This window comes from Aotus nancymaae, unplaced genomic scaffold, assembly GCF_030222135.1.
Source record: "Aotus nancymaae isolate 86718 unplaced genomic scaffold, 86718_ANA_hifiasm-v0.15.2.pri h1tg000010l, whole genome shotgun sequence".
Taxonomy (NCBI): domain Eukaryota; kingdom Metazoa; phylum Chordata; class Mammalia; order Primates; family Aotidae; genus Aotus; species Aotus nancymaae.
The window spans coordinates 42,781,863-42,809,463 of record NW_026988421.1 but is presented as its reverse complement, the minus strand read 5'-3'; the positions used below and the strand labels follow the sequence as shown (position 1 = coordinate 42,809,463).

The 27,601-nt window shown below is 37.3% G+C and overlaps 1 protein-coding gene across 9 annotated transcripts in view; it reads left to right on the top strand.

Moving 5' to 3' along the window:
* Nucleotides 1–220: 220 nt before the first annotated feature.
* Nucleotides 221–27,601, top strand: part of MINPP1 (multiple inositol-polyphosphate phosphatase 1) — a 210,614-nt gene continuing 183,233 nt past the window's right edge. For 3 of the 9 annotated variants that reach the window (XM_064374132.1, XM_064374131.1, XM_012467573.2), the window contains exons 1-4: nucleotides 221–881; nucleotides 3,688–3,885; nucleotides 8,488–8,585; nucleotides 10,283–10,416. In XM_064374132.1, coding sequence (XP_064230202.1) covers nucleotides 245–881; nucleotides 3,688–3,885; nucleotides 8,488–8,585; nucleotides 10,283–10,416 — 1,067 coding nt within the window. In that variant the 5' untranslated portion in view covers nucleotides 221–244. Of the gene's footprint in view, nucleotides 882–3,687; nucleotides 3,886–8,487; nucleotides 8,586–10,282; nucleotides 10,417–11,823; nucleotides 16,900–18,224; nucleotides 19,239–20,253; nucleotides 24,806–27,601 lie in introns of those variants that run through there. The other 6 variants (XR_001109814.3, XR_001109815.3, XR_001109816.3 and 3 more) reach the window with 6 other exon arrangements.

Here is a 27,601-nt window from a genome sequence, read left to right as displayed (position 1 = left end):
ACTACCACAAGCTCCTCAGGGTTTTCCGCCGGCTCCTCCCGTGCCACAGGTCTATAGGGATCCTCCGAGCTTTCCCCCCAAACGCAGGACACGGCGCCAGCCGCCAGGACCTCTTCGAGGGCAGCGCAGGCGCAACCCGAAGGCTGCGGGCCGGAAGCGCCCCCCGGGCCCGCCCTCTGCTCTCCGGAGCCGGAAGCTGGGCATCCGCAGCCGGCGCGGCGCCCTCCACGCACCGCCTCGCATCATGCTCCTCGCGCGCCGCTGCCTCCTCCGTACCTCTGCAGCGCCTGCCGCGGCCCTGGCTGCGGCGCTACTTTCGTCGTTTGCGCGCTGCTCTCTTCTAGAGCGGAGGGACCCGGTGGCCTCATCGCTCAGCCCCTACTTCGGCACCAAGACTCGCTATGAGGATGTCAATCCCGGGCTGCTGTCGGGCCCCGAGGCTCCGTGGCGGGACCCTGAGCTGCTGGAAGGGACCTGCACCCCGGTGCAGCTGGTGGCCCTCATTCGCCACGGCACCCGCTACCCCACAGCCAAACAGATCCGCAAGCTGAGGCAGCTGCACGGGCTGCTGAAGGCCCGCGGGTCCAGGGATGGCGGGGCCGGTAGTACCGGCAGCAGCGACCTGGGTGCCGCGCTGGCCGACTGGCCTTTGTGGTACGCGGACTGGATGGACGGGCAGCTGGTGGAGAAGGGACGGCAGGATATGCAACAGTTGGCGCTGCGTCTGGCCTCTCTCTTCCCGGCCCTTTTCAGCCTTGAGAACTACGGCCGCCTGCGGCTCATCACTAGCTCCAAGCACCGCTGCGTGGATAGCGGCGCCGCCTTCCTGCAGGGGCTGTGGCAGCACTACTACCCTGGCTTGCCGCCGCCCGACGTCGCAGGTGACCCCCTGGACGGCCTGTGTGCTGTTTCGGTCCTAACACCCGCCCTTGATCCTCTCCCGCTTCCCACAGACCCTGGGCTCTTCCGATCCCCCAGCTGTCTTTCCTCTCCTCCCAAGCCTCCGTCTCTCAGGAGGGATATTACGGACTTGGCTATCTCCTTTTCCCCTTACACGTATGTTTATTTATTCATCAGGTGTAAATTCAGCACCTTCTACACGCTGCCTGCTTTAGTGGAGTTGGGGATCCAGCAGGAAAGGGGACAGACAAGGTCTCCCGCAGTTTTTGCACTCCCATTCAGAAACTGAACTACCCCTTTGAGCGCCAATCCATCCCTTCCCCCTTCCCTTCCCTGGCGTCTAATTTCACTGTTGGGCGCACGTTTTAAAAATCGAATCTAGAATTTTCTTCCTCAGGTTTTGCTTCTGATACTAGTTTTTCTTTATTTCTTTTTTTTAAACTCATCTTTTTCAGATGACAGTTTTAGACCTACACCCTGTTTTAAGAACCTGATCTCAAGCTTTTGTGTCCTCCTTTTTTCTTATGTTTTGATCATGTTTTTACTGTAGCGTTCCCGTCATTGTAGCTGTGGTCCATAGTCACACCCAGTAACTTATTTATTCCATTAATTGTACTTTTTCGAAATTTGAGAGATCATCTAGTAAGGCCCTTTTATTTCACAGATGAAGAAGCCAAGACCAAGAGTATGCCTTCTTAACTGTCTTTCTCTAGTTTAAGGTCTAGAATCCAGGTCTTCCGTTTTCCTAGAATGATTCTTTTTCTCTTAGAAAATGTTGTAATCGTTACAAATAATAATGATAGCAAGCACCTAATGCCTATTGTATGCCAGGTATGCCTCACATTTATTTTACAAAATCCTTACAACCACAGTCGGGATTTGATAGTATTTTCCCCCTATCTCAAAGATGAGGAAATTGGTACACAAACACATCAAATAATTTGCCCATTTTCATGGAACCCAGAAAGTCTGATTCAGAGCTTGTTCTCTTAACCATTATGCTATACAGCGCCCATTTGTCCAATAACATACCTGATAAGAATAAAAACACATAACATTTTTGTACCACAAAGATGAACAAGCGTTAATAGTTTCTTGGTCACTTTTAAGGCCAGAATTGAAATGAGGATTATCGTTTAGCTTCAAAGCCCAAGTGAAAAATTAGAAGTAGGCTGGTTTGTAATTTCTTCTGTAGCTGTTGAACAGTGAAACCATCTGTAAGGGATTTCTCCACTGATTCTGTGTTATTTAATTGTGGGTAATTCAGTTAGCTGACTTCTGCCTAGTTATTTGTTGAATTGTTTTGTTAAACTCTATACCTTTTTCATTAACACGGTGAAAAGTCCTCATAAATCTGTTAAATTAACAGAATGTTGAAAGCAGAACATATTTTAATATAGCACAATATACATATAGTGACCTCCTGGAACAAGTGAATTTTTGTTCTCAGATGGCATTGTGAAGATTGGCATTTGTCTCAGAGTAGAGAGCCAGGGATCAAAATATTACAGTTCAGAATAAGCCCACCCCTGACTGTTTTCAGTGCGAGAGTAAACCCTTTGCCTGGCCACTTTGTTATTTTCTATAGACAATAGTTTTGCCTGTTATGTACATCTGGGCTTTTGAGGGATTCTGCTGAATTAGATTTTGTAGTTTTATAGAAACAGAACAATGCCTTTGTTTTTGTTTAAACACCAGCAATAATTAGATAGTAACAAGGATAAAATATTCAGATCCACTTGGGAAATCATATTTTAGAGGCCACAGAAAAAGGTGACAAAGTTCGCATATTTTCCTAGTCAAGATATTTTCTTAAGAATTGCAATCCAATTTACAGTTAAAGTGGGCAGAATTATTTATTTCAAGAGACACATTTAAACATACATATTGATTTTTTTTTGCATACACATCCAAAGCCCAGATATAGCTATATTCAATTTTCTCATATTTTATGTGCAAAAATGATATACTTGGTGTTCTTTTCATGGTAAATTATTGGAGAAATGATGAAAAATGTGTGTTTTGAATATGACCCAAAAAAATTTAAAGGGCACGCCAGTAGTTGAAGCATGATTATGAATGCTTCTCAAATTGGGGGAATGATGTAATTTATTAAATTCTAAATGGAAGGTTATCTGGGGGCTTCAGTTAGAAGATAAACCAAGTCACAGGCACCTAGCACAGTGAAGCACAGGAGACCCAAAGCATCAGTGCGTTTTGTGCTGTTGTCAATAGTTTCTGTCCAAAGCAGAATCTTTTGCAAAGTGACACAGAGTTGGGAAAGTTAATTGAGAAAATAAAATACTCTGTTTAGACTTTGGCTTAGGGTGAAAAAATAGATTCGGTATGCTGAATTCTCTCTCACCTTGTAAGTAGAAACTGCTGATTTTTAGTTTGCTTTCTAAAGTTTTCCGTGCCTGACAGAAACAGTACTTATTAATGTATAATGCAGTTTCATTTGCAACACATTTAATCTTCAATCTCTTTCTTTTTTAAAGAAAAAAATTATTTTCTTTTTTATATTTTACTGAATCTTTGCTACAAAGACGTACCCAATCAATCTCTATTTCTTTAGTCTTGTCTAGCTATTCTCATGCATTACAGCCATTACAAATGGGGAATAATTTTACCCTATGACTTTCCTGATCAATATATGCTTATTTCTGATATGCGGATTAGTAAGATGTTGGTGTTCCTTTTTCACACTTAACATTTTCAATAATTTGAAACTGTCATTTGTGTCAGTGATTTACACATATATATATGTAAATTTTTTTTCTCTTTCAGATATGGAGTGTGGACCTCCAAGGGTTAATGATAAACTAATGAGATTCTTTGATCACTGTGAGAAGTTTTTAACTGAAGTGGAAAGGAATGCTACAGCTCTTTATCACGTGGAAGCCTTCAAAACTGGACCAGAAATGCAGAACATTTTAAAAAAAGTTGCAGCTACTTTGCAAGTGCCAGTGAATGATTTGAATGCAGGTAATATGCCTGTTATCTTTTACTTGAACTTCTGGTTTAAATAATTTCGAACTGTGAAAATGAAAAAAATAAGGAAACAGAATTTTTTTTTAAAGACCCACAATTGATTTACATTAAGAAAATACTATGTTCTAGGTCAAAAAAATTGTATACCTTGTGCTTTCTATTTACTGTTTTTAGATTCATATTCTTCTTTTTAAATTAATACACAAGATTCTAGGTATATTCTGGAGTTTTTTTGAGGGCATAGTATAGAAAGCCTCAACTGTAAGTATTATTTTTAAAACAAATTAATCTTTTCTGAATTTCCTTCTCATAAAGTGATACAAATGGAAAAATCATATAAATTATTTAGCTTTTGAAGCAGTTCAGAAGTACCTGTTAATGTGTAAGAGGGGTAAGTTTTAGAAAGTGAAAAACAAAGTACTATGATTTTTTTTGTCTTTTATATGTAGAGATGCTGAGAAGATGAGCAGTCATGTCTATCATAAGTTACTGCAGTGCATGGGCTGACCATGCAACTTAACATCCAAACTGGTGGAACAGTTTCAAAAGTGAAAGGGAACACTTTTAATAATTTTGCCAGGAGAGCAGGTGGGAAACCAGGACACATGGCCACCTAGCAATGGGAGATTAAGAAAATAAGATTTTTTTCTGTTTTCTAGGAATTTATATTCCATAGGGCAGATGTTGACAAAGACACATGCAATGATTATAGATTTCATTATACTCTCAATTAATTTCCAAAAGACTAGAAGTAGATGTTGGGGAAAAAAATAGATTAGAACTTGTCAGTCACAGGGCCTGGATGCTTTATAGGGACCAAAAAGATGTCTGTACTAGCATTTGAAATTGAATTTTTTTTCTTTCTCCAAACTGGCTATACGTTGGCATCACCTATGGAGTTTTGAAAATTATTCATTTTATTGGGAAATAATTCAAACATGAAGATAACAAACAAGGCTAATGTAATGAACATCCCTATACCCACAACTTGGTTTTATTAAATTTTAACATCATCCTTCAGTTAGTTCCCTTAAATAAGTTGAGGTCCATTGGTCCCTTTCCTGGATCTCATTCTTCTTCCTTTCTTACCAGTGGTAATCATTGTCATGAATTAAGCATTTGTATTACCCCATGACAGTTTTTTATACATAAATGGGATATTGTTTTACAGATTTTAAAACTTTTAAGAGTGGTATCAAAGTTTATACCAGTCCAAAATTTGATTTTTATGCAACTTTTTGTTTTTGATTTAATGTTTGTAATTCTAGTTCTATATTTTAAATGTATGTATTTCATTCTATAACTCTGCCAATATCCAGCCATTATTCTGTTAGTAGGCATTTAGGTTGTTGGAAAAGATTTTTTTAAAAATGATTTTTAGTGTCTGTATGGGCAAAAATTACGTACTTTGCTGATGGAGTAACTGACAGCAACTTCTTTTTGGAAGCAATATTAAGTATAGTAGTTAAAATAATGGATTCTGGAATTGGACTATTTGCATTTGAATCTTGACTCTACTGTCCTATTAAATAACTCCGATTTTTGACAAGTTTGTTAATATCTTTATGCCACAGTTTCCTTCTCTGTAAGATGAATGTGGAAATTATTCTTGTCTTGTAGGATTATTGCAAAGATTATATAAGATTAATTCATACAAAGCATTTAGTACTTAGCACAGTAATTGCTCAATAAATACTTTTGCTATTTAAATACCCTTTTGTTTTCATAGAGGGGTGATGTTTATATGTATTTTTAGTAACAACTATTTTTACTTAACTATTTTTATCTATAGACAAATAATAGAACTGTCTCATTCTTTTAAATCCTGTGTTATTTCATGGGACATATGAATGACTCAATTTGCAAGTCAATGCTAGTTAAACTATTTAACCCATCATCAGATTTTACTGCTGTAAGAAGCTGTTGCTAATGCAGTCCAGATTCTTTTTATAGGAAACCATTTTCCTACTGAAGTTTTTATTAGTTTTTAACTCTTTCAGGTAATGATACAGTTAGCATTCTTATAGTGTCTGTTTTTTCAAACTTGAGAGTTTATTTGTAAGATAAAATAGGTAAGCCTGGGTGCGGTGGCACAACCTGTAATCCTAGCACTTTGGGAGGTCAAGGCAGATGGATCACTGGAGCCCAGGTGTTCGAGATCAGCCTTGGCAACATGGTGAAACCCTGTCTCTACCAAAGATATAAAAATTAGCCAGTCTCATAACCTGGTCTCCAAATAAATAAACATATAGATGAAAAAAAGTTTTTAAAAATATAAATAGGTGAAATTGCTGGGTTAACATGCATGAATATTTTATATTTTGACATATACTTTGAAATTGTTCCCTGAAGGTGTAGTAAAAATTTATATCCACAGTATATGAGAGTGCTTGTTTTCCCATATCATCAGACAGTAGATATAGTGATTTTAATTTTTGCCAATTTGACTAATAAAAAATAATATCTAGCTTTAATTTACATTTCTTTGATTACTTCTGAAAGTGAACATCTTTTCATGTTTAGTAGCCATTTGCATTTCTTCTGAGAACTGCCCCTTCATAACTTTGTTCATTTTCTATTTATTTTTGTTTTCTTATTAATCACAAATACCTTTTATGTGTTATGGATATATTAATTATATCTCTTAATTCTGCCTGACAAAGAATTCGTCCTTTGCTTGTTGTATGTTGCTAATATTTTAATTTCTTGCTTATATCTTAGGTTTGTTGATGATGCCTTTGATTGCACAGAAGTTTATATCTTTTATATAGCCATATCTGTCTCTTCGTTATGCCTTCTGAGTGTTTTGTTTTGAATAGGAATTCTTCTACCCCAAGATTATTATGTGTTCCTATTGTCTTCCCTTTTTTTTGTTTTATTTTTTTCTTAGGGGAGTGGAGGGAAAGGGTCTATTTTGTTTTTTAAATGTTTAACTTTCTTATCCACCTGAAATATTTTTGAGGTTCTAAAACATTGACCAAGAAGTCAGAAGGGTCATAACAGATATGTCAGAGCTATAACTTAAATAATATCATGTATCTAACCTCTTTACTTTGTAAGGGGGGAAATTGACACTTAGAGAGCTTACCCAGGACAATGAGTGTCAAAGTCAGGTCTCAGCCTCAGTCTTCATCTGATACTTTTTCTCCCTGTACTCTGAAGAGGTTTTTGGTGAATTATTATTTTTATTTCCAGTAAACTCTCTTCCCGTTAAAGAGTATACCATTTGGGCTGACTTTCATAGTTTCAGAATTCTAATTTTGAGTGTAAATAAGCTAGGTCCTTTCATCAAATGTACCTGGTACTTACAAGCCACTATATTATATCAGGTATTGAGATTTTTAAACCTTTTCTTTATATAAGCCAAGTTTTGAATGGCTTTTCTGTATATTCTTAGTGAAATACATTTTTTTGATATTATATACTGCTTCATGGGAATTCTTTAAACCCAGAACTAGTGCAAAACGCATGTAATGTCAGTTGATTTTTGGTCCCATTTTCCTTTAGGAAAAGAGGAAAGGCAGTAAAATTAAAGAAAAATCAAAGCAATGGAGGCAACCACTGCAGTTGACTTCTTTTCTCTCTAGCATTAAATATCACCCACTTCCCATTGACTAGAGAGCAGCACTGTTTTTATTTGCTAACAAAGGCTACTTTTTATAGCCCAAGCATTCGTTCCCTTATCCCGTCTCTTTAATACCCATATGTATATCAAAGTAATGTAATCAGCAAATTAACAGTGTAAAAATTCTAGATAACTTATTCTGAAATCCACTTCTGAAATCATTTGAGCAGTTAAGTTTGAAAAACTGATGTTGGTACCAACATTTCTCTCTTTAGTGTGTGATTTTTTGCTTTTGCTTCTCCTCCTTGGCTGTTTCACCTTTTTCCTTCCCCCTCACTTACTCTGCACTTATTCCCTCTCTATCTCTGTGGTCTTCTCTCTCCTTTTATATCTTTTCTGTACTTAACTGCTGCTTCTTAGTTATAAAATGAATTGTATAATTTTAACTAACTGTTCAATAAATGTACTTTCTTATTTCTCATTTTCAAGTTGGGTACTAAAACTTTTATGACCTTAGCCCCCCCTCCTTGAACCCTCTAAAATTAACAAAATCATATTAAGTTTTATATAGCAAGTCCTTGGGTTACACTTTTTGTTGATGTTGCTAGGGAAATATGCACTTAGCAAGTAATTGGCTGAGGCAGGAGAATTGCTTGAGTCCGGGAATTCGAGGTTGTAGTGAACTCTGATCACCATTGCACTCCAGCCTGGACAACAGAGCAAGACCCTGTCAAAAAAAAAAAAAAAGGCAGAAATAAGTTACCAGTTACAGAACATTTCTTAATTTTATTGGACTGAAATTTATACTTCCTCATGGTTTCTTCCTGATAGTTCCAATTCTGCCCCCTTAGATTATACAGAGCGAGTCTCTTAATTCGTTGATAGCCAGGAAGAAACTAAATTATTTCTTCTCCAAACCAAACATGTCCATTTTATTGAGCTGTACCACACATGGCATTCTACAGATATTTAGACTTTGAAAAATTATGGAAAATAATGACCCACAAAATGTTACCTTTTTGTCTCCCCAGATTTAATTCAAGTAGCCTTTTTCACCTGTTCATTTGACCTGGCTATTAAAGGTGTTAAATCTCCTTGGTGTGATGTTTTTGACATAGATGATGCAAAGGTAAGTATTGTTTTTGCAGTTTCTTTGCTTTTAAAAAAATTTTTTTTTGCTTGTTTGTGTTTGGTTACTTGAAGCAGCTTTTCAGAAAACGAGCAGTTAGGGAACATAAACTGTCTTGTGACTAACTCCCAATTTTCCTTAAATAAAGAGAGATTAAAGGTTCAAATAGGTCCCACCTACTTTTAAATAGTTTAGGTTCATAAAACTCTGGAAACATTTTTTCCGTGGTGATTTGATTTCTAAATCAACCCATTTGCAGACCTACTTTTAACCCATCATCAAATTTTAATGCTTGGAACAGATTGTAGAGCTGATATAATCCCAAATTCTTATAGGAAGCCAAAGCTCAGAGAGAATAAATGGTTTTCAAAAGTCCTGGCAACTATTTTATAATAGTTTTCATGGGAAATTGTGTTCCGTGTTTTACAATGAACACTCATATGTTCTTTGCCTATATTTACCAGTTGTTAACCTTTTTTGCCACATTTCCTTTATTACTCTCTCTACTATATTATATTAGTTTCCTATTGATGCTGTAACAAGTTACCACAAACTTAGTGGCTTGAAACAATATAAATTTATTATCTTACAGTTCTGGAGGTCAGAAGTTCAAATTGAATCTTACAGGGCTGAAATCAAGGTATCATAGGGCTGTATTCTTTTAGGGAGCTTTAGGAGAACATCCATGTCCTGCCTTTTCAGCTCTCCGGAGGCTGCTTGCATTTCCTATCACTCTGTGAATATCATTTTATAAGAATATCAATTTATAAGAAATGGAATGAGGCTGGATGTGGTGGCTCATGCCTGTAATCGCAGCACATTGGGAGGCTGAGGTGGGTGGATCACAAGGTCAGGAGTTCCAGCCTGGCCAAGATGGTGAAACCCCATCTCTACTAAAAATACAAAAATTAGCCACATCTGGTGATAGGCACCTGTAATCTCAGCTACTTGGGAGGCTGAGGCAGGAGAATCACTGGAACCCAGGAGGCAGAGATTGCAGTGAGCCAAGATCGTGCCATTGCACTCTAGCCTGGGCAACAGAGCAAGACTCTGTCTCAAAAAAAAAAAAGAAATGGAATTAAATGGGTCATAGAGTATGTGTGTTTTCATGGATTTTGCCAATTTTCCCTCTAGAATGTCTATACCAATATACATTCCTTCCAACAGTACCCATTTCCCCATGTCCTTGGCACACTTTTATTTTTTTTGCCAAACTGATACATAAACCAAAGTAACTCATTTTCTATTTGACTTCTACCTTCTCAAAATTCTTAAACATTTCTAATCCACTGTTGGTATCTTTCTGTGCTGTAATGAATATTCTTCTTTTTTTCTTTCTTCTATATGTATGCTTGACATCATCTTAATACAATGTTAGAAGAAAGGAGAGGTGAGCACATGTCCTTACTCCACTCTCTTGAGCTGTCCTGATCTTGGATGATTGGCTGTGAGCGCTTACTAGCTTGCTCTTGCACACCAGCCTCTACATTCCCCCAATCCAAATTTATGATGCAGCATAAATCTCTCTGTGGTATGAACCTATGGTATGAACCAACTCTTAAATTCTGGAAAGGACAAATGTTATATTTTGTGCAGAATGGTAATTAAACACTGTAACCTTTTCTTAGAGAATCGTTAAATCAGGGAATGTGTTATATTGAGTAAAATATATTAGAATTGATTTTTGACTTTTTTAGGTATTAGAATATTTAAATGATCTGAAACAATATTGGAAAAGAGGATATGGGTATACTATTAACAGCCGATCCAGCTGCACCTTGTTTCAGGATATCTTTCAGCACTTGGACAAAGCAGTTGAACAGAAACAAAGGTAAGAACTTTTTAAAACATGTGAAGTACATTTCGAGTTTACTATTCAACTTCTGGAAAATGTTTTATAATGAGTATTTATTTCAAAATAGTTTTTGCCTGTGTTTTAAAAAATATTTTAACAGAATGTGATACTAAAGAATTAGATAATGTACATATAAGTTATGAAACATATGAACTCTACCCAAGAACTAGAACATTAATAATAACTTGTATTTGTTTACTTATGTGTTCCTCACCTCCATTTTCCTGCCTCCTTTTGCCCTTCCCTTTCTCCAGAAACTACTCTTTGGAATTTTGTATTTGTTATTCCTTTGGCTCTTTAAAATTGTTTCTATTATGAATGTATTGGTGCCCAAATGATATATTTAGTTTTTCTTGGAATCATACTGCTTATTGTGTTTTGGGATTTGCTTTGTTTCCCCCCACACCCACAACTTTATGTTTATAATATTCAACATATTATTGTGTATAGCTATAGTTCATTTTCACTATAGTACAATAATGTGAATATACCATAATTTATACCACCTACTCTTGTCAGTGGGCATTTAGATAATTCCTATTTTTTGCTATTATAAATAGTGTAATTATGAACTCTACTGTATGTGACTCCTGCTGTGAATGTACAAAATGTTTTTATTTTGAAAGAGAAAAAACCTTTGTTAACGTTCATAATTTTCAATTCAAAAATAATTTTTCATGACCTGAACCTTTGATAGAACCACAATTCCATTTTATTTGACAGATTTTGTTCAGTGAAGGCTTATACACTTAAAACTGGAGACAAAAATCATGCTCTAAAAATTGAGATAGAAAAAACTAGAGATGGTATGTTTCATTGTGTTTCCAGTACTACATTTTATTTACAAAAATGTATTTTGTTTGTGAATATGACTCTAGTTTGTGAAACTTTCTTGGATTTATTGGGCATTCAGGAAGGAAAATCAAATTGAGTATTTAGTTTCTTTACCAAAAACTTGTGTAGAGATTTCATTCAAGGCAAGTATCTTTGAAATAGGAGTTAACTTTTTTTCCTGCTCAATTTGATGAATGGTTTATAACCCTCAGACTTTATGAGGTAATAGATCTTTATTATTTGTTCATTGTTTGTCTTGCTTTTGGATATGAGATATGGTAAACTTAAAACTGTGTCTGGAAAATTTTTAAATCATGTTTGCTATTATATTTTATTCTCAATTTAGTGCCTTAAATAAGAAGTTTATCATTGGTGTTTTATTAAAATAAGTGAGTATTTCTGTATACTGAAAAGTATAAAACATTTCAGAAAGATGACCCAAATATATGGAACCATATACAATTTTTATGGATTGGAAAACCCAAATTAGTAACCTGTATATTGAATCTCTGTGTAGATCTCAGTACCTTTTTTTTTTTTTTTTCATAGAAATTGAGAAGCTGATTCTAAAATATATGCAGAAATTTAAAGGACCTAGAAGAGTTAAAACAATTTTGAGAAAGAACATAGGGACTTACAGTACCTGACTTCAGAACTTATCATTAAACTATGTTATAGTCAAATATTAATAGATCAATAGGGTAGAATAGAGTCAAGAAATGAACTCAGATATATATGGTAAATTGATTTTTGACAAAGATGCCAAGGTAATACATTGGGGAAAAGGGTAGTATTTTCAACAAACGGTGCAGAAACAATTGGATATACATCTTTTCAAAGAAATGACACCTAGACCCTTCACACTATACACAAAAACAGATTATTTAAAGTAAAATGTAAAACTGTAAAATTCCTTAAAATACAGAGACAGTGACCTAAATATAAGAACTAAAACTATAAATCTCTTAGAGGAGAACCTAAGGGTAAATCTTCGTTACCTTGGATTAGGCAAGGATTTCTTAGATGTAACACCAAAAGTGTGATCTGCTAACAAAAGTTCATAAAATGGGCCGGGCGTGGTGGCTCATGCCTGAAATCCCAGCGCTTTGGGAGGCCGAGGCAGGCACATCACCTGAGGCCATGAGTTCGAGACCAGCCTGGCCAACATAGTGAAACCCCATCTCTACAAAAAATACAAAAATTAGGTGGGCACGGTGGTGTACGCCTGTAGTCCCAGCTACTCTGAAGGCTGAGACAGGAGAATCGCTTGAACCCTGGAGGTGGAGTTTTCAGTGAGCCAAGATTGTGCCACTGCACACCAGCCTGGGCAACAGAGCAAAACTCAAAAAGAAAAAAAAGTTGATTAAAATGAACATCAGAATTTAAGACCTTTTCCTTCAAAAGATGCTATTCAGAAAATGAGAAGACCAAGCCAAATATTTGGAGAAAGTATTTGCAAAACATATATGATTAAGGATTGAATCCAGAATATGCAGAATACTTACAACTGACAGATACCAGAACCACCAGTTTTTTAAAAGGGCAGAAGATTTGAACAGATTTCGCTAAACAAGATGTATGAATGGCAAACAAGTACATGAAGGGTTGTTCACTGTCATTAGATATTGAAGCCGCAGTGAAATATCACTAATGAATTCTCTAAATCAGCCAAAATAAAAAAGGGATTGTCTTGAGTGTTGGTGAGATGTGAAGAAATTAGAGACCTCATACATTGCTGCTTGGAATACAAAATTGTATAGCCACTTTGGGAAAGTTTGTAATTTCTTAAAAAGCCAAACATGTATCTTTATGACTTAGCAAATTTATTCCTAAGAATCTACCCAATAGAAATGAATATACGTATCTATACATAGACTCATGTGAATGTTTACAGCAAAATTATTCATGATAGCTAAAAACTATAAACAGCTCAAGACCTCATCAACTGATAGATGGATAAACACGTGGTACATCTGTATGATGGAATACTACTGAGCAATTTAAAAAGAGTAAACTACTGATAGTCAACCAAATGGTTGGCTTTAGAAACATGTTAACTGAAAGAGGCCAGATACATAAGACTATATATTGAATGATTCAGTTTGTTTGAAATTTCTAAAAAGCAGAAAACTTTCAAGACAAAAGCAAATTAGTGGTGGCCTGGGTCTGAAGGTAGGAGTAGTGATTGACTGCAGATGGGCACAGGGAACCTTTTAAATTAAAAACTTTTTTTTTTTGGAGGCGGGGCCTTGCTATGTTGTCAGGCTAGTCTCAAACTTCTGGGCTCAACCAGTCTTCCCCCGTCAGCCTCCCAAAATGTTGGGATTACAGGCATGAGCCACTGCACCCAGCTGAGCACAGAGAACTTTTTAGAGTGGTAGAAGTTTTCCCAAACTGGACTGTGATGATTACACACACAGCTGTATACATAAAGATATCTTACTCTCTAATTGAAACTGATGAATTTCATGGTAGTTATATTTCAGTAAAACTTAATCTGAGTATTTAACAAAAGGATAAAGAAAAATAAAGGAATGATTTAATTTTTTGGTAAAAGTGGAAAAAATGTTAAAGAATAGAAAATTCCATTTTTCTGAATTAGTAAAATTTTTTTTACATGGCAACACCAAAATGCTTATGACATAATTACTGAAAATGTTTTAAAATTATTAAATCACTTCCCTGCGGTGATGCAATATATTGGAAAATATTTGAATTTTTTTTAATTAAGGATTTTACAGTGCCATCAGGTCATTATGTTTTAAAGCAGTTTGAGAAGTAATAATTCATATGGAGGCATGTCTCAAAAATACTGCAAGTTCAATTCCAGACCACTGCAAAAAAGTGAGTATCACATTGAAGGGAGTCATGCAATTTTTTTGGTTTCCCAGTACATATAATAGTTATGTTTACACTATACTATAGTCTAGCAAGTGTGCAGTAGCATTGTGTCTTAAAAAATAATACATACATACCTTAATTTAAAGATTCTTTATTACTAAGAAATGCTCACGATCGTCTGAGCCTTCAGAGAGTTGTAATCTTTTTGCTGGTGGAGGGTTTTGCCTCAGTGTTGATGGCTGCTGACTGATGAGTGTGGTGGTTGCTGAAGGCTGGAGTGGCTGTGGCAATTTATTATAGAAGAAAACAGCAATGCAGTTTGCTGCATCAGTTGACTCTTCCTTTCATAGAAGATGTCTCTGTAGCACATGATGCTGTTTAATAGCATTTTACCCACAGTAGAACTTATTTCAAAATTGGAGTCAGTCCTCTCAAACCCTGCCACTGCTTTGTCAACTTTCTCAATCCTTTGTTGTCATTTCAACAATACTCATAGTATCTTCACCAAGAATAGATTCCATCTCAAGAAACCACTTTGTTCATCCATAAGAAGGAACTCCTCATGTGTTCAATTTTTATCATGATATTGCAGCAATTCAGTCACATCTTTGGGCACCACTTCTAATTTTCTTGCTCTTTCCACCACATCTGCAGCTACTTCCTATCATCCATGAGGGTTGGAATCAACCTCTTCCAAATTCCTGTTAATGTTGATGTTTTGATCTCCTCCCATGAATTACAAATATTCTTAATGGCATCTAGAGTGGTGAAACCTTTCTGGGAGGTTTCCAGTTTCCTTTCCCCAAATCCATTAAAAGAATCACTGTCTATGAGAGCTATAGCCTTATGAAATTTATTTCTTAAATAAATATTTTTCATATGGAAATTTATTTCTTCAATAATATTTCTTAAATTTATTTCTTAAATGAAATCAAAATTACTACTTGATCCATGGGATGCAGAATAGATTTTATGTTATCAGACATGAAAACAACATTAATTTCCTTGTATATCTCCATCAGAGCTCTTGGATGACCAAGTGTATTGTCAATGAGCAGTAATGTTTTGAAAGGAATCTTTCTTTCTGAGCAGCAGGTCTCAATAGTAGGCTTCAAATAGCTAGTAAGCCATGCTATATAAAAACAGATGTGCTGTCATCCAGGCTTTGTTCCATTTATAGAGCACAGACAGAGTAGATTTAGAATAATTCTTACGGGTGCTAGAATTTTTGGAATGACCAGTGAGCACTGGCTTTAGCTTAAAATCATGAGCTGCATTATCCCCTAACAAAAGAGTCAGCCTATCCTTTAAAGCCAGACATTGATGTTCTAAATGGTATCTTCTTCCAAAAGAAGGCTGTTTTGTCTACATTGAAAATCTGCTTAGTATAGTGACCTTCAATTATCTTAGCTAGATCTTCTGGATCACTTAGAGTTTCTACATCAGCACTTGCTGCTTCACCTTACATTTTTATGTTATGGAGATAGCTTTTTCCCTCAAACCTCATGAGCCAACCTCTGCCAGCTTCTAACTTTTCTTCTGCAGCTTCCTTACCTCTTAGCTTTTATAGAATTGAGGAGAGTTAGGACCTTGCTCTGGATTAGGCTCCGACTAAGGGAAATGTTACAGCTGTTTGGATTTTCTACTAGACCACTGAAAGTTTCCTCCTATCAGCAATAACATTCTTCCACTTTCTTATCATCCATGTGTTCACTGGAGTAGTATTTTTAATTTCTTCCAAGAACTTTTCCTTTGCATTTACAACCTGACTTATTTATTCAAGAGGCTTAGCTTTTGTCCTGTTTCAGCTTGGCCTTCATGGCCTTCAGAAGGACATTCCTTCCTCACTAAGCTTAATCATCTCTAGCTTTTGAGTTGAAGTGAGAGATATGTGAGTCTTGCTTTCGTTTGAACACTTAGAGGCCATTGTAGGATTATTAATTGGCCTAATTTCAGTATTGTTGTATCTCAGGGAATAGGGAGGCTAGAGGAGAGGGAGGAGGATGGAGAATGGCTGGTCAGTGGAGCAGTCAGAACATATACAACATCTATCAGTTAGGTTTGCCATCTTGGGTGGGGTTCATGGCACCCCCAAAACAATTACAGAAGTAAACATCAAAGATTACGGATCACAGATCACATCAACAAATATAATAATAATTAAAAAACCTTGAAATATTGTGGTAATTACTAAAATGTGATACACAAAATGAGCACATGCTGTTAGAAAAATTACACGAATGGCCTTGCTTAACTCAGGCTTGCCACAAACCTTCCATTTGTGGCAAAATGCAGTAACTACAAAGTACAATAAAATTAGGTAATGCCTGTATCATATACAGTTTGCCTACTTAAAGTGCACTATTCAGTGTTTTAGTATATTCACAGAGTTGTACAACCATCACTACTGCAACTTGAGGACATCTTCATCACCTCAGAAAGAAGCTCTGTGTGCTGTGCATTAGCAGTCACTCTCCATTTACCCTCACTCCACCATCCCCTGGCAACCACTAATCTATTTTCTGTCTGCATTGATTGGCATATTCTGGACATTATATATAAATGGAATGATACAATATGTGGTTCTTTGTGACTGGCTTTTTTGATTTAGCATCATGTTTTCAAGGTTCTTCCATGTTGTACAAGTAGCAGTAGCATGTGTCATTCTTTTTCGTGACTGAATAATATTTATTTGTATGACTATACCATGTTTTTGTTCATCTTGCTTATTTTCTTATAATTTGCTTATCTCACCTACAAATAAATTACAGAGAGAAAATGCAACTAATTGAGCACTCCTTTTTTGTTAGCTAGTAGCTGATTGTATTTCAATATACTGAGAAGCTAACGAGGTGAATTTTCATGCATGGCTTGTGGCAGCAGGTGCAGTTCTGTGGTGTAGAGGCAATATGATGTAGTAGGCAGATGCTTGGATTTGGTTTGACTCCTAGTCCTGCTTTATGGATGCTGCAGATTCCTCACTTTGGAAAAGAGGAATGAAGATTGCCTATCCCTAATTTGAAAATTGGAAATGCTCCAAAATCCAAAATTTTTTGAATGTAGGCATGATGCCGCAAGTGGAAAATTTCACACCTGACCTCACATGATGGGTTGTAGTTGAAATTGTTTCATGCACAAAATTATTTAAAATATTGTATAAAATTACCTTTATGCTATGTGTGTAAGGTGTATATGGAACATAAATTAATTTCATGCTTAGACTTAGGTCGCATCCCCAAGATTATGTACATGTAAATATTTCAAAATCTGAGAAAACTTGAAATCCAACAGATTTATGGTCCCGAACATTTTGGGTAAGGAATGTTCAACCCATACCTCACCTGACTCATAGAATTGTGATAATCAAGTGAGATGATATTTATTAAAGCACTTAGTATAATATGATATGCAGACATGGTATTGGTACTATATATGAGAGTTCTCTGTCCCAAACATGTCATTTGTGTCTTTTTCAGATATTTACATACCCTTCCCCTCCACCACCCCCGCCACCTCCAGCAATTGTTCAAATAATGAAAATAAGTACTTTGTGAGACTTACTCTTTTCAAACTTTATGGCCTCATTTATTAAACTAACTTCCTTTTCATTGCAAGATGGAAAACATTTTTACTTCTTTTGGATGATTATGCCATTTGTGGATTGAAAAGAAAATTCATTCAACAAAGCAGCTACTATGTTATATGTCAGGCATTGATGACTGAGGCAAAGTCATCACACTATGGCTCTTACAATCTAGAGAAAATAAAAACATTTTATAAAACCCATGTATAATGATATAACTGTTTATGTAAAATTGTGAAACAATATAAGAAGTTAAAGGAAGGAGAGTTTGACCCTTTAAGACAGGAAATCATTTTGGCCACTGCCTCCTGTTCTAACTGAGGAAGGACTCAACAAACATTGTTCAGCAGTGAGTGATGGTGAAGACACTGGCAGGTGGTTTCCCAGCACTGGGTATCTCTATACTAAAAGACTGATGAGGATTTTGAAAGGTACTTATTTCGCTGAATCAAGATTAAATCTTAAAATAGGAAAGGAGAAGAAACTACACTTTGAGACTTCTGTAAGATTTCTCTCCTAAAAACAGATTGACCAATGCTGTAAGCAAGACCTCTGAAGAAAATTAATCTATGCTCAGCAAGGATCAAGTAAGTTTTTTTTTTAATTAATAGACTTTTAAAAGTAGTTTTAGGTTCACAGCAAAATTGAGTAGAAAGGACAGAGAGTTCCCACATACTGCTTTTCTCCGTATATCAACAGTTAGACACCAGTGTGCTAAAATAATACGATTTAATAGATTTTTAATTTTATCTTTGTATTTTTCCTGATCTCTTCTACCAAAACATTAATCTTTTTTTCATACATGACTTAAAATCCTTTTATCAAATTTGGATCAGAGTTTACAAACAAGTATTCTGACATTCATATTTTCTGATGAAATGACTTTCACTTAATTCCCAGATTCCTGGGCTATTTTTTGCTTTCTCCATCCCACCCCTACTCCTTGTTGGAATGTATACAGGTTGTATTTTTTTATATTAAGATTAAATCAGAAACATTCTTCAGTGCCACTGAATCTTTTTTTCAACATAATTTTAACAGCATGATTTTACTTCATGGAAAAAAGAAGATTGCAAATAATTGACAAGTGTTAATTTTTCAGGTAAATATAACCAGCCCTTGAAATTCAGCTCCTTGAATTTTATTAGGAACTTGACTTTTATTTTCCTTTTTGCACCATCACTATAGTGATGGAATTAAAGTCAAAACCAGCAAATTCAAGCAGATATTGCTATATAAGCAGAGTGGATTTACTGAAGAAATGAGATATCTGTAGATTTTATTCTACTGTCTCCTTCCCCATATCTCTGTTAATATAATCTTTTTAGATTCGGGGAATTCAACTAGTTACTTCATGTTATCTCAAAGTAAGATTTATTTTGAGTCTATATAATTACTTGCCTCATGAGAGCTTCCATTTTAAATTAATTACCCGAAAATATTTTTTACTGTTACTAAATACCTCAACTCTCAGTGTTAACCTTTTTTTTCTACCTTTTTGTAGGGTTTCAAATCATTGATGTTTTCAGATCTCTATAAGGTATGGCTTTTTAAAGCTCTGTAGTCCCATATTTTAACATAAGATGGCAGCATTGAGATAAATGTGTAGTGGCACCAAGTGATTTTTAGTTATTTGGTCAGTTAGCCCATTCTAACAGAGGAAACTTGTTTCTTTAAAGATCTTAGAAATGTATGCCAATTCTAGGTCTTTTTGCTAACTTTCTGAAGTCACAATTTCATAGAGTTTAGCCAGGGTTATCAGGAATCTTTTCAGTGCTAGGAATCTCTTTAGTGTTGAAAGATACTGGCTAAATACTTTCTTTTTCTTTCTTTCTTTTTTTGGAGACAGAGTCTCACTCTGTCCCCCAGGCTGGAGTGCAGTGACACAATCTTGGCTCACTGCAACCTCTGCCTGCCAGCTTCAAGTGATTCTCCTGCCTCAGCCTCCCAAGTAGCTGGGATTACAGGCGCTTGCCACCATGCCCAGCTAATTTTTGTATTTTTAGTCAAGATGGGGTTTCGCCTTGTTGGCCAGGCTGGTCTTGAACTCCTAACCTCAGGTGATCTGCCCACCTTGGCCTCCCAAAGTGCTGGGATTACAGGTGTGAGCCACCATGCTCAGCCACATACTGGCTAAATATTAATAAGTAAAAGTTTTTATAACTAGCCTGACTGTATGCTGAATTCAGTTTCAAATGTCCAGCTTCCTTTTGAATAGACACTTTTTGACTATTGCTAGATTGTAGGTCTACCAAGTAGTTATTCATTATTTCTGCATAATTATTTTCCCTGTGTACATCTTTTTTTAAACTTATTCTTGTTGAATTGTATCCAGCTTTTTAAGAATCACTCTCAAATCTATTGTTATATCTGTTCTTGCCATAGTTGGAGAGTGTCCCTACTCTGTGCTGACCCCAACAGTAGAACTGGGAGGCAAATCTTATTTCAGTTATTATTTTTAAAAAAGAAACCTCACACAAAACTCCACAACTTTTTAATAACCATTAAATCAGTGGAATAGGCTGTTTTGTGAAGTAGTAAGTTTCCTATTTTAGATGTATGCTGGTTGAATCTGGATAACTGTGTCAGAGATTGTACAGAAGAAATGCTTCTACCACCTAAGAGGTGAGGAAATGATTTCATGGTTCCATAACTAAAGGCTCCGTTCACTTCAATTCAGCAAGCAGTTTTTGAGCACATACAATATGCGGTCATAGTGCTGGGCTTTGGGAATATGTGAACATGTATAAGAAGTTATACCTCGGGGTGCCAAGATGGCTAAGAGGAGGCAACTCTGAAGTGCAGCTCCCAGTGAGTGAGATGCAGAGGGCTAGAGGACTCCACGATTCCAATGGAGATGCCAAGTTCCTTTCAGTGGGACTGGTAGGACAGTGAAAATAGCCCAGGGAAGGTGAGCTGAAGCAGGGTGAGAGTAGCCCAGGGAGGGTGAACCGGGACAGGACAGGGCATGTCCCCACCCAGAAAGTGCAGCTGGCTTGGAGAGTCAGGGACTTCAACCCCTTGGTGCTCCGATTCAGATTCTGCACTTCCCTCATCCCTCCTGCAACCCACGGTCCACAAGAGCCCCACTGGACTGAGGACAACGCGGGTTGTCCATGCAAATCTGAGTGACAGCTCTGGCCCGCCTGGCACTGCAAGTTGTCGGCACAGACCTGGGCAGAAGTTTGGACTAATGCCAGCGGGATGGAACTATCCATCCCACAGAAAGAGGCAGAGTTGAAAGCAGGCAAACAGGCCATACGGCCTGGTAGGTCCCACCCCCACAAAACTCCACAAACTGAAGCCTGCAAGCTAGAGAGTTTTGCAGGAAATACACCAGTTTGACCACAACCAGGAAGATCAAGCTCTGGGAAGGAAAGATGCCCGCCATTGGGAAGACAGGGCTAATCTCACCTGCATAAACAAACTCCAAGAGAAGGCCACCCAGCAGCCTGACTGAATCCGAGGCAGCCCAGCCATGCCTCTACAGGCAAAAAAGAAAAAAAAAAGGAAAAAAACCTCATACAGGAGATATAGCTCCAACCTTAACAGAAAATATGTCCACTCAGAGATTTCTCCTGAAATCACCAACTTCAAAGATCAAAGGGAGATAAATCCATGAAGATGGGAAGAAATCAGCACAAAAAAGATGAAATCATCAAAGACCAGAACACCTCTTCTCCTGCCAGGGATCACAACTCCTCACCACCAAGGGAACGAAACAAGACAGAGAATGAGTTTGACAAATTGGCAGAAGCAGGCTTCAGAAGGTGGGTAATAACAAACTCTGAGTTAAAAGACCATGTTCTAACCCAATGCAAAGAAACTAAAAACCTTGAAAAAAGGTTAGACGAAATGCTAACTAGAATAACCAGGTTAGAGAAGAATATAAATGACTTGATGGATCTGAAAAACACAGCATGAGAACTTCATGAGACATACACAAGTTTCAACAGCCAAATCGATCAAGCAGAAGAAAGGATATCAGAGATTGAAGATCAAATCAATGAAATAAAATGAGAAGTTCCTTTCGGTGGGACCGGTAGGACAGTGAAAGCCCAGGGAAGATGAGCTGAAGCTCACCTTTTTTAGAGAAAAAAGAGTGAAAAGAAATGAACAAAGCCTCCAAGAACTATGGGATTATGTGAAAGGACCTAATTTACACTTGATCAGCATACCTGAATATGACAGGGAGAATGAATCCAAGCTGGAAAACACTCTTAAGGCTATTATCTAGGAGAACTTCCCCAAGCTAACAAGGCAGGCCAACATTCAAATCCAGGAAATACAGAGAACACCACAAAGATACTCCTCAAGAAGAGCAACCCCAAGGCGCTTAATCTTCAGATTCACTAGGGTTGAAATGAAGGAAAAAAAATCCTAAGGGTAGCCAGAGAGAAAGGTCGAGTCACCCACAAAGGAAAGATCATCAGACTCACAGCGGATCTCTCAACAGCAACCCTACAAGCTAGAAGGGAGTGGGGGCCAATATTCAATATCCTTAAAGAAAAGAACTTTCAACCCAGAATTTCATATCCGGCCAAACTAAGCTTCATAAGTGAAGGAGAACTAAAATCCTTTACGGACAAGAGATTGGTGAGAGATTTTGTCGCCACCAGGCCTGCCTTACAAGAGCTCCTGAAGGAAGTACTAAACAGGAAAGGAACAACCAGTACCAGCCACTGCAAAAACATACCAAATGGTAAAGACCAATGATGTCGTGAAGAAACTGCATCAACTAATGGGCAAAACAACCAGCCAATAACAAAATGGCAGGATCAAATTCAAACATAACAATATTAACATTGAATATAAATGGCCTAAATGCCCAATCAGAAGACACAGACTGGCAAACTGTATAAAAAGTCAAGACCCAGCAGTGCGCTGTATTCAGGAGACCCATCTCACTTGCAAAGACTCACATAGACTCAAAATATAGGGATGGAAGAAGATTTGCCAAGCAAATGGAGAGCAAAAAAAAAGCAGGGGTAGCAATCCTAGTCTTTGATAAAATAGGCTTTAAACCAACAAAGATCAAAAGAGACAAAGAAGGGCATTATATAATGGTAAAAGGATCAATGCAACAAGAGCTAACTATCCTAAATATATATGCACCCAATGCAGGAGCACCCAGATACATAAAGCAAGTTCTTAATGACCTACAAATAGACTTAGATTCCCGCACAATAATAGTGGGAGACTTTAACATTCCACTGATGACATTGGACAGATCAACGAGACAGAAAGTCAACAAGGGCATCCAGGACTTGAATGCAGATTTGGACCAAGCGAACCTACTAGATGTTTACAGAACACTCCACCCCAAATCCACAAAATACACATTCTTGTCAGCACCACATCACACTTACTCTAAAATTGACCACATAATTGGAAGTAAATCTACTTCTCAGCAAATGCAAAAGAATGGAAGTATAACAGTCTCTCAGACCACAGCACAATCAAGTTAGAACTCAGGATTAAGAAAAGCACTCAAAACCACACAATCACATGAAAACTGAACAACTTGCTCCTCAATGACGAATGGATAAACAATGAAATGAAGACAGAAATAAAAATGTTCTTCGAAACCAACAAGAACGAAGACACAACGTACCAGAATCTCTGGGACACATTTAAAGCAGTGTCTAGAGGGAAATTTATAACAATAAATGCCCACTTGAGAAACAAGGAAAGATGTAAAATCAACAACACCCTATCGTCAAAGTTGAAAGAGCTAGAGGAGCAAGATAAAAAAAACTCAAAAGCAAGCAGTAGACAAGAATTAACTAAGATCGGAGCAGAACTGAAAGAGATAGAGACACAAAAACCCTTCAAAAGTCAATAAATCCAGGAGCTGGTTTTTTGAAAAGATCAACAAAAGAGACCACTACTAGACTAATAAAAAAGAAAAGAGAGAAGAATAGAATAGATGCAGTAAAAAACGATAAAGGGGGTATCACCACTGATTCCTCGGAAATACAAACTACCATCGGAGATGACTACAAACAGCTTTATGCACATAAACCAGTAAATCTGGAAGAAATGGATAAATTCCTGGACACTTGCACACTCCCAAGACTAAACCGGGAAGAAGTTGAAACCCTGAATAGACCAATAACGAAGTCTGAAGTCAAGGCAGCAATTAATAGCCTACCAACCAAAAAAAGTCCAGGTCTAGACGGGTTCACAGCCGAACTTTGTACATTCTACCAGATGTACAAAGAGGAGCTGGTACCATTCCTTTTGAAACTATTCCAAACAATACAAAAAGAGGGAATCCTCCCTAACTCCTTCTATGAGACCAACATCATCCTGATACCAAAACCTGGCAGAGACTCAACAAAAAAAGAAAACTACAGGCTAATCTCCATGATGAATATTGATGCAAAAATCAATAAAATACTAGCAAACCAAATCCAATAGCACATCAAAAATCTTATCCACCACGATCAAGTAGGCTTCATCCTGGGTATGCAAGGCTGGTTCAACATGTGTAAATCTATAAAAGTAATCCACCACATAAACAGAACCAAAGACAAAAACCAAAAATTAAGTATTTTATTGTTATTGTTAATACCATCATGACCATCATGACAATCATTCCAGGCAAAATTTGGCTAGAGAGGAATAAGGCAGACATCAAGGAAGAAGTGTATGAGCAAAGGCCTATGTGGGAATGAAAATGTAAAATGCCAAAGTTAATTTGATGGTTTGAGTTGAACAGTGTTGGTAAATAAGCCATGCTAGGTATGGTGTTACCTATGCCAGAGAAAAACTTGACCTGTCATCTGGATGCTGATTTAAAGTTTTTCCTGGTTGGGCTTGGTGGCTCAGAACTGTAATCCTAGCACTTTGGCAGGCCAAGGCAGGAGGATCGGTTGAGCCCAGGAGTTTGAGACCAGCCTGGGCAACAGGGGGTATCCCTATCTCTACAAAAGAAAAAAAAATTAACCTGGTGTGGTGGTATGCGCCCGTAGTCCCAGCTACAGGAGGCTGAGGTGGAAGGCTCACTTGAGCCTGAGAGCTTGAGGCTGCAGTGAGCCGTAATCATGCCACTGTACTCCAGTCTGTGCAACAGGGCAAGACCCTGTCTCTAAGTAAGTAAATAAATAAGATTGTTTCTATTTCTGCTTTAGTTATTTGTGTTGATTTAAAATAAGTTCCATGTATTCTGAGGTTTACACTTACACACCTCTCTTCTTAATTAGAACATAGACAAGTAAAATCCATTGTCATTTTTCAAAAATATTTGGACAAATCTATTGAAATAAATACAGAGCATTTTCTAGGTTATTTTTGAGTACCCACTGTGTTCAGGTTATTTGGCTGGCAACAGAAGGTATACAAAGATGAATGCATCGAAATTGTCTCCAGACTCAAAGTTTGGAGAACACATATAATAGCACAAAAAAAGGATAAAAAGAAAATTACTGAGAGAGAATTAATTTGAACTCTTTCGGGTTTGGTAAAGGCTTTATGAGGAGTCTTTGAAATAGGCTACCAAAGACTTTTCTTTCACTAATCTCAGCATATCAGCCCTTAGTAATTGTTTTGATGTGTTTTTTAATAACCCAATTAAGGTATAATTCATGTAAACTGTACATATTTAAAGTGTACAGTTTGGTCAGTTTTTACATATATATACACCCATGAAACCATCACCACAATCAAGATAAAATATCCATCACATCCAAATTTCTTTGTGACCCTTTTTAATTCACTGTCTACCCCCATTTTCAGGTAACCACTGATGTGCTTTCTGTCACTATAGATTAAGTTGTATTTTCTAGGATTTTATATAATGGAGTCATAGTGAATATTTTTTTGGTTGGGCTTCTTTCACTCAGCAAGTAATTGTAAGATACATCTGTGTTGATGATGAATCAAATAGTTCATGCCTATTTAAGGCCAAGTAATATTCTGTTATACATATCCACCACCATTTGTTCACCTTTGATGGACATTTGGTTGTTCACAGTTGAAGGCTATTGCAAATAATGCTTCTGAATATTTGTGATCTTTGTATGTTATGCTTTGATTTCTTGGGCACCTCCCTAATGTAGGTGTATTTTTCTCATGTAGGTGTATTTTTCTTTTTTCTTTTTTTTTTTTTTTTGAGACAGTCTCACTCTGTCGGCCAGTTTGGAGTGCAGTGGCACGATCTTGGCTCACTGTAACCTCCATCTCCTGGCCTCAAGCAGTTTTCCTGCCTCAACTTCCCAAGTAGCTGAGATTACAGGCGTGTGCCACCATGCTCAGCTAATATTTGTATTTTTAGTAGAGACGGGGTTTCACCATGTTGGCCAGGCTGGTCTTGAACTCCCGACCTCAGGTAATCCGTCGGCCTCGGCCTTCCAAAGTGCTGGGATTACAGGCATGAGCCACTGCACCTGGCCGTAGTTTTCACTTTTTAAGAAACTACTAAACTTTTCCCACCGATGTATGAAAGTTTGAGTTGTTCTACATCCTGCCAACACTTCATATGGCAGGTCTTTTTAATTTTAACCCTTTTAATGGGTGTGTAGTAGTACTTTGTTGTGGTTTTAGTTTGCATTTTCATAATGATTAGTGATACTGAGCATCTTTTCATGTGCTTATTTATATCTGTATATCTACTTCGGTTGTCTTTAAATATTTTGCCTGCTTTTTAATAGGATTATCTTTATTACTATTCTCAGAATTTCTCTGTGTGTGTGTGTGTGTGTGTGTGTGTGTGTGTGTGTGTACTTTCTAGGTACAAATCCTTCATCAGATTTATGCTTTACAAATATATTCTCTTAGTCTATGGTTTGCCTTTTTTAAAAAAAAATATGTATTGATGGACTGATTTTGCCCCATTATTGAGGCATTTCACCCTGAGTATTTATATGTACCCGGTGCATTTTGAAGTTTTCCCACTGTGGCTTGTTTGAAAACTATTCTTTTGTGTGTGTGTGTGTGTGTGTGTGTGTGTGTGTGTGTGTGTGTTAGCTTTGGGAATTTTTTTTTCTTTTTTTTAGACAGCGTCTTACTCTGTTACCCAGGCGGGAGTACAGTGGTGTGATTATAGTGAGGCTACAACCTCCCAGGCCCAAGTAGACCTCCCACCTCAGCCTCCCAAGTAGCTGGGACCACATGCATGTGCCACCATGCCTGGCTAATCTTTAAAAACTTTTTAATATATGGAACTTATTTATATATTTTTTTTAATTTTTATTTTTTTCTTGCTCTGTTGCCCAGGCTGGTCTCCTGGGCTTGAGCAATCCTCCCCCTCAGCTTCCTGAGTCACTGGGATTATAGATAGGAGTAATCTGTAATTAGCTCTGCTAATTTTTTTTATCTGTTCCTTTTCCATGTTTTTTTCTCCTGGACTTGTTTTCTCATATACATGTGCTGTTCAGTGCCAGCACTTGAGGGAGCTCCTGCTGGTCTGCAGCACTCTCTTCTCAGGTAATCTGTCCTGTGAATTCAGCTAGTGTGGCCTCGCTAAATTCTCTCTCCCATCTCAGCTGCTCAGGGCAACTTCTGAGCTGTTTGGGCTTCCCCTCCCAGTGCCATAGTCTGGAAACTGGGTGGTAAGCTGGGGCAGTTGTAGGGTGACCTCCTTTGCCTTCCTTTTCTCGTACTCTGTTGTTGAGTGTCTAAAACTTTATGTTTCGTTCAGCTTCCTAGTAATTTAAGGTAGGACAATAAATCTGGTCCCTGTTACACCATCTTGATTGGAAGTGGAAACTGTTTCAGTGTATTTTTGCTTGAGGAATAAAAATGTCATACTTGAGTCATTTTAGTTCTTGATTTGTGTTAAGCCGTTGGATTGATCCTTCTCCAAATGCTCATTAGAACTGATGTTTCAATTAGATGTGTAAGAGTTAGCCAAAAAATTTTTTCTGTTAATTTTCTTCCCAAAGCATCTGGCAGTTCATG